General features: G+C 37.1%; 1 protein-coding gene across 1 annotated transcript in view; it reads right to left on the reverse strand.

Moving 5' to 3' along the window:
• The window catches only part of LOC106873753 (clathrin heavy chain 1), a 101,891-nt gene that overhangs the window by 67,130 nt on the left and 26,188 nt on the right, over window positions 1-8,573 (reverse strand). Inside the window, exon 3 of the mRNA XM_052968467.1 lies at window positions 8,384-8,573. Coding sequence (XP_052824427.1) covers window positions 8,384-8,573 — 190 coding nt within the window. The remainder of the gene's footprint in view (window positions 1-8,383) is intronic.

The raw sequence follows: 8,573 nt of genomic DNA on the forward strand, positions 1-8,573 counted from the left end.
AAAAGTATTCTTTAAAATATTCCTAGTTTTATACATTTCATTTGAGGAAGTAGTAAACATTAATTACTAAATCAAAGATGATTACTTCAGATTGTTCATCATTTAACACGTTTTCCATGATGGCATGGGTTAGACAGTTTGACAAGAGCTGGTGAGGCAGAGGACTGTCATGCTCTGTTGTCTGTCTTGGTATGATTTCTATGGCTGGATACCTTTCTAATGGCAGCCACTTTACAGAGTGCAGTAGGTGCTTTTTTTTTTTTGTGGCACCAGCACTGGCAGGGTCACCGAGCAACTTGCAAGTCAAAGTCCCATTGACTGGAAGGAAGTAGTATTGAGGGAAGTGGCTTTGTGCTAGTTGATGAGAGATTAAAAGAATAATAGAGAGATAGAGATAGGTGTCTTGCTGTAGCTCCATACTCCAACAAGGATATGCCAGTTAGAGAAGAAGGGAGAAAAAGAAACTTAGAAAGATACAGGTAGAGAATGAGAAAGATGGTGGATATGTCAGGAAATACCCTCAAAGTATGGGGGTGAATGTGTGTGAATATAGGTGAAGTGATACAGAGATTGGACTGAGTGAATGGGCAGAGGAGACAGATGAAATAGTTTCATAAGAATGTGAGGAGAGATGATTAGCTGACATACAGGTGACTGTAGTAGTTGATGGTGAGAGACACAGGAGTGGTTCAGACGTGGTTATGTTAGATATGTTAGGGCAGTGAGAGTAATAACAAATAAGTGAGATGTTAAGGATAGAGTATAGCAGAGGGGAAATAGCATGACTTGAGGAGAATGATGCTGAGGTGGGGGAAGAAAGAGATAGGTAACAAAAGGAGGGGATGTAGTATGTGCCTATTCTTCTCTCAGGTGATTATGGTAGCCAAATAAATATCCGACAGAAAAGTGATGAGTGTTAGAGAAAGAAATGTGTGAGTGTGTAAGCTTGACCGGGGGGAGGGGGGGAGAATAGAGGTGGAACAATCCAATACTACTCTCCGTAACAAGCAAAGCTTGTGCTGAGCCTGCCAATGTCAAGGTCAGATCTATAATTAACATCCTACAAACCATATTTGTACATCCCTTTGATTAGCAAGCATTTTCAAAGAATACTTAGGAATTATTAGTGGGACATGAAAATTCGCAAATACATAGAAGAAAAAAAAAAATTGAATAGTTACTTAGAGGTTTCATTTTTTTACCAAATTAATCCATGCTACTGACACATACACAAAAGGGTATCCAATTTAAAATATTTGAATGCTTTCATTTTAGTATATTCAGGTGAGCTTTTATTTTTTATAACACAGATACTTAAGTCATCCAAGTTAGACTTTATGAATTAGCCAACTATAATTGATGGAATTGTAATTTACAATGGAAAGAGATATAATATGATCAATTATCTATTTTACATCCTTAATCCAGATAAATTACTTAACACCATCAGTGATGAATAAATATGAATATTCCTACATAACTGAAATGAAGATAAACATAGGTGGTGAATTAGCAGAGTCACTAGTTGGTTTTTATTTTGGCACCTTGTATTCTGAGTTTTAACCTCACTGAAGCTAACTTAGCCTTCTGGAGTAAATAAAGTAGTGGAGTGGAAGAAATGTTAAAGCATCAAGCAAGATGTCTTCTATATTTGTTCCAGCTCTTTGTATTCAGAATTCAAATCTTGCTGAAGTCTTAACTGGTAGACCTAATCAGATGCTCAGATTAGCACCTTTACCTGACCCTTGTGTACCTTCAGTCGAGTCCACTTTGTTGCAAGCATTTGAGTAAGGTCTCCAGTTTGAGGATAACTCATCCTCCTTCCTACCAGTTTCGGAGGTCTTGTTAAGAATCAAGTGAAGTAACCTTCCTGCCTGAGAAATTAAAAAAATAATGCTCCTGTTTATCTTGAATTCATTGAGGGGGGAAAAAAAAGTCCATTCCAAATTTATGTGAGAAATAATTATTTATCAATAAGATCTGTCTAAGCTCCTTTTCAATTTCCTTTCTCTTAAGGAAATTGAAACTTAGTAAAGAGAAAGGTATTATACAAATAACTCATGACAGCTTTAAAGTTGAAAAACAATCAAAGAACAGGTCATGAAATCGAAACATCCTTTCCCTTAATAGATTATATAATGTACTATAAATAAGACAATGTGTTTATGTAGGGGTAGAGGTGGAAATAAGCAATGTCAATTTTTTAATGTCAATAGTCTAACCTTAACCCATTTTTGCCATGATTTTCTAAGATTGGATTAAAAGATTAATATTTTTCACTTCAGCGTCAGAACAACAAAATAATCTATATATAATCCAAGTTATTCATATATTTCCAACATTTTAATTGGATTACCTCTTCAGTCATTTAACCGATTTCAATTTATTATTTGTCTTCAGATGATGAGTGAAAACACTAAATAAAAAATGAGGAGAGATAAATATCCCAAAAGATATTCACATAATGTAGTCAATATAGAATATTTCAGTTAACTAGAAATTGTCACTGAAAAAAATATTTCCATGGTTGTTTCATAATTGCTGAGGTGTAATACTGTCTTGTTTTTAAACTAGTTTAAAGTCAGGTTTTCAAAATAAATACTTTTACTTATATCTCTCCTCCTGCAGTGTGGTTAAAAGAACCAGTCTTAAATTTTTGTAACTCAAAAATTATGTCAATGAGTCATTGTTGTCTCATCATCCTTGGGAGGAAAGAAAAACAAAAACATTCATGTTTTTCTTAAGCTTCAGCAATACAGGTCAAATGAAATAACTACTACTAAAAGCCGAAATCTAGTTATTGATTTATAAAAAAAATAATTCTCTCATTAGCAAAAAGACTGAAGTTTACAAAACCAGATATGTTTCTCCCTGGTTTAACATCCATTTTCACATTGTAGCATGGAGTGGAAGTTTTTATACAAGGTTATTTCTCTTTAGCTCTGTACTGTTATAACTGTAGGGGATTAACTAAGAAATAGACAAATATAACATTATGTAACACGATTTTCAAACCTAAAGAATCCCTCTCAACACATGGCTGTGATGCTCCCTGACTCCTCTTGCTTATGATCAGAGATGCACACAATGTCAACCACTAAGAGACATGCTCAAGTGGTTATGGTCAAACAACTGTATTAAGTAGAATATTTGCTATAACAATAATTCTGCTTCAGTAACTCAGTGCTGAATATGCCTGAAATGTTATGGAAAATAGGTCAGTTTCAAAACATTGTCCCTCTTTTTGCTAAGTTGGTAACAGTAATAGTGACAGTGGTCATGGCTTAGTGGGTGATCAGCAAGAAAAGCCCATTGAAAGAAAGTGTTAGAGAGATAGACAGAGAGAGTTGGTTGGAGTGATGATGACAAAACAGAAACAAGTGAATTGAACTGATAGTGATCATCATAATAGAGGTGATGGTAAGCAAGTGGTGGTTGGAATACAGAAAATAGTTTACATGGTTACATATATTCAGTGTTTCCATTAACAAATTCTATAATGTTGGGGTTAAAAACTAAGTACTAACAAACAAATATAGGAAAACCTCAAGGCAGACATTCATTTAACCATGAAATACACAAATCTTCCTAAAATTACACTATATCAATCTAATAAGAAGGGCACATTGAATAATACAACAGTGTGCCAATGCAATCATCTCATAGCATATAGTCTAGTTTAACAACCAGTTTTGCAGCCCTCAAGTTTATACAGCTATATTAACTTTTCATAATAGATGTGAAACGTTCACATTTCAGACAGTATTACACCTCACTAATTATAAAACAACCTATGAGCTTCTATCCAAGACTGCTCTAAATATTACTTGTACCCTAAATAAAATTTTACTACTCAATCTTTGCATCAATTTGATATTTTCATCATCATCATTTTCATGCTTGCAATAAGTCAGATGGAATTCAAAGAGGAAGATTTTCTGCAACCAGATGTTCTTACTGTCACCAACCCTCATATATTTTGAAGCAATTCAATATTTCTCGAGGACTAGACATTGATTGTTTGATAGTATTTAGAACTATCATGCAATGTCAAGACAAGGAGGAATACACACACACGTGACAGGCTTCTTTCAATTTCTGCCAACAAATTCCACTCACAAAGCTTTGGTCAGTCCAGGGCTATAGTAAAAGACACTTGTCCAAGGTGCCACACAGGGGGACTGAACATGAAACCACAGGGTTGGGAAGTGAACCCAAAACCATGAGGTTGCTGGGTAACATCTAATACCAACATAATCACTACATACCTGAATATGGTTGTTACTTGCCTTTTCATACCTAGAGTTTCTAAAAGTAATGAAGTTTTCAATTTTAATCATTTCAGGGTTCTATAATCAAATCCATGTTGCAGCAATTGCATTACTTAGGTGAGATATTCTGCATACCAATGCTTCGCTGCCAGTACATGCCAAAACGTAGCAGTTATATTCCTCTCCACTCTCAATCACACTCTAAAGGTTTAAAAAGGTCAGTAGATGACTTGTTCGGGATACACTATTCTAAAGGGATTAAGGAAGATGAGATGTGCTATAACTTGAACATTTGGTTGAGATTCCATTTAGTGTTCTTGAAATTGGACTCATGTGGTCTGAACTAAATAGAAACAACAGAGGTCCACAAGAAATTTCACTGTATTTTTCATGCTCACGTGGTTTACATTAAATATATGCAAAGACCTTTTGGGTGAAGTCATTAGCGGCTTCAGGTTAGGATTCTAAGAAACAAACCAATCTAGAAAAGGATTTGGAAGCTTAAGGGTCCTCTGAATAGTCAGAGATTTAGAGATATCCTAATTGAAGCATTTGATGAGTAGGAGGAAGATTTACAAACATGTAACAGAGGACAAATGGAAGTTCCTATGGGACAACTTACTGAGGGCTACAGACCAAATTTGTGGTTGGTGCAAAACCCCAACCAGACCAAGGGTGGGGTGGTGGAACAGAATAGTAGAGGGCCATTAGAGTGAAGAAACAGGATTGGAAGAGTGGTGGTAACCAAGAAATATATCAGTAGCTAGAACAGAAACTAGGAGAGGTATATTTAGCTAGGAGAGAAGCAGACAGAAGAAGTTTGCCAATGTTCTACAGCATGACGACCAGGGGATTGAGGTGTTTTGGCTTGCAAAGCGATACGTCAGAGAAACATCATGATGTTGTAGGAGAGAAGTATGTTCACAAGGATGACAGTCCACTTAAAGAAAGAGGCTGGGAAGCACCACTATCAAAGGCTGCTAAATGTAGAAAATGCATGGGAGAAAGAGACTGTCTAATGTGAACCCGACAGAGGGATCAGCTATCTGAATCAGCAGTAGCTTGGTAGATAAAGCAGTTAAGGATATGAAGACAGAAAGTCCTTGGTCCATCAGGAATCACCACCGAGATGCTTAGAATATCTGGTGGAGTGGAATATGGCCTTGATACCAGTATAGTTAATCAGGTTGTCCATGAGGGAATCATACCTGATGATTGATGTAGCATTATAGTCAACTGCTATAAAGGTAAAGATAACACCTTAGATAGAAATAATTGCAGAGGTATCAAATTACTGGACCAGGCGATGAAAGTTAGGGTCATGGCTCAATTAATAAGAGAGTTAGCCTAGATGCGATAGCTTGGTTTTGTGCCCGAGAGAAGCACTACTTATACTATCTTCATGGTAAGGCAACTACAAGAGAAGCATTAAGCCAAAAAATAAACCTCTATTTGACTTTTATCAATGTGGAGGAAGCCTTTGACAGGATCTCCACCACTCCTTTATCTGGTGGTCAATGCAGAATCTAGGGATAGATGTGTGGTTGGTGAGAGCTATACAAGCCATGTACAGGAATGTTGTCAGTAAGGTGAAAGTTAGCAATAAGTATAGCAATGAATTTAGTGTAGGAGTTTACCAAGAATAGGCTCTCAATCTCCTCTTGTTTATCATTGTCTTCCAGGCCATAACAGAGGAATTTAAGACTGGCTGCCCTTGGGAGCTCCTTTATGCTGAAGAGCTTGTTCTTAAAGCAGAAACACTAGAGAAGAAATTTCAGATGTGGAAGCAAGATTTGGAATCAAAGGACCTCAGAGTTAATTTAGCTAAGACCAAAGTCCAAGTAAATAGAACAGACAAATCCCTTCAGAAAGATGGCTTTGGTCGATATGTGGAAAAGATGCAAGTAGAAATTCAGTAAGGTTTACCCAGTACAAGCTATGGACACATATGAGGTATAGCATCATCCCAGGAAGGTTAACAGAGAAAGTAGCTTTTGTGTCAGATGTAAAAGTGCAATAAACATTAAGAATGTACAGAAAATAGACTTTCTTGAATGTCTGGGGAGATCCTTAGAAGTAGATAGCTTCCTAGGCAATCAAGTTAGTAGTGGAGGAGGATGCTATAGAAGTGTAGTTGGTAGAATAAGAACAAGTTCAGAGAGCCAATACCTTTGTTAGTAACAAAGGTGTTCTCCCTCAGAGTGAAAGACAGATTGTATGATGCTGTGAACAAACTATGCTACATGGTGAAACATAGGCTGCAATTACAGAGGACATGTGAAAACTCGAAAAGAACAAATCCAGCATGCTCTGCTGGATGGATAATGTCAGTGTGATATACAACTGAGTGCAAATGATTTAAGAGAAAAATTGGGTAGAAGAGGCATTAGATGTAGTGTGCAAGACAGAGGCTTGCACTGGTATTGTCATGTGATGCTTATAGATGAAGACTTCAGCATAAAGAAATGCTGATCACATATTGTGGAAGGAACCTGTGGAAGGAGTAGGCCCAGGAAGATGTGGGACGGAGTGGTGAGAAATGATTTCAGATGTTGAGCTTCAGAGTAGATGACGAGTCCGCTGCCCTAACCACTGGGCCATTGCACCTCCACAGAAGGGAGTTATAGGGCTGGAGGGAACAAAGCAAAATTCAGCATTTTAACTCACACTATGTCATATTTGCATGGATCAGACCGAGTTCACAGATTTTCAATGGCTTGATGCCTATCCTGTTGCCAACCCTTACCCATTTTGAAGTAATGTAATATTTCTTAAAGGACAGAAATGTTCTCACAGAATATTGGGAAATAACACTGCTTGTATGACAGTAACAGTCATTTTACAACTATCATGCAATGTCAAGATGAGGAGACACAAACGTACATACACACACACAAATGTATATATACTTATGACAAGCTTCTTTCAGTTTCTGTCCACCAAATCCACCTACAAAGCTTTGGATGGCCCAGAGCTACAGTAGAAGACACTTGCCAAGGTGCCACTCAGGGAACTGAACTCAGAACCACATGGTTGGGAAGTAAACTTCTTATCACACAGCCACACCTACATCTATGTAAAAATTATTAGAGTTAATATTTGTTGCAATATATAATACTTGTGATACAAGTGGTCAGCAATCTGGTAGGTCGATACAGAACTGCATCAGGTTTGATGTTAAAAATGAAAGAATGGTGGAGATACATACCTACTACAACAAACAATTTGTTTATTGCTTTACACCAACTATTCTCCTGTTTTCTTTCCATAGGTATTTGCCTCATCATTTGCACACCACAAACTTCTAACCATTTACTTCTTAAAACGCCAAAACCCAACAACCCTAGCTGTCCCATAAAATTTTTAAATACCATGACCAACTTTTGTCCTCTTTGGTAACAGTCTCATACATCCATGACTTTGCCTCAGCAACTCTCACCCACCAGTTCCATTTTATATCATCATCACTTAATGTCCTTTTTCCATGCTGGCATGGGTTACACAGTTTGACAGGGGCTGACCAAGCATAAGACAGCACCATGCTACACTATACTTCTCTGCTTCAAACTTGTCATTACTTATAATTGCTTCTTCAGTGAATTGAATAAGCTATTGGTATGAGGATGGGTCACGAAAACACTGACATATTTGATCATCTAGAAAACTAGATATTCATCAGGTTCACTCTAGAGCTAAATAAAATGTTATATCGACAGCACTGGTGTCACGTCTCATACTTGTGAGCAACTCAATTCTCTTCCCTCACTAATTCTTTAACACCTGCTTTGGATTTCCATTCCACCGTCTCTGACATTTCCACAAATTTTTATATTGAAATATGTTTCAATTGCACACACATCAGCTCTATGATCCATCATTTACAAACTTATTCCCAACCATCTTAATTTCTCTGTCCTACCTCACCAGTACCACAACTATTTGAAAGAGAGAGAGAGAGAGAGAGAGAAAGAGAGAGAGAGAGAGAGAAAGAGAGAGAGAGAGAGATAGAGAGAGAAAAAGAGAAAGAAAGAGAGATGCAGCTATAAGAGCAAAAATTCCCGCTGTAAGTCACTGGTTTGTTCCACATTTGTATATAAAGACAAGATACTGACCTTTTAATGCAATAACTTTACTTGCTGGGTTCATGATGGCAGAGTCAGCGGAGATAGGCCGGCGAATTGGGTTGGTGGCATCATTTAAATCAATAATGACAACCTGAGCAGTTTCTCCAACCTTTTCTCTTATACATATGTATTTATCTGATTCCATAGTAAGGGTACTAAACCCAATATTGGAGGCATT

The sequence above is a fragment of the Octopus bimaculoides genome, chromosome 6 (genome assembly GCF_001194135.2).
Source record: "Octopus bimaculoides isolate UCB-OBI-ISO-001 chromosome 6, ASM119413v2, whole genome shotgun sequence".
Taxonomy (NCBI): Eukaryota; Metazoa; Mollusca; class Cephalopoda; order Octopoda; family Octopodidae; genus Octopus; species Octopus bimaculoides.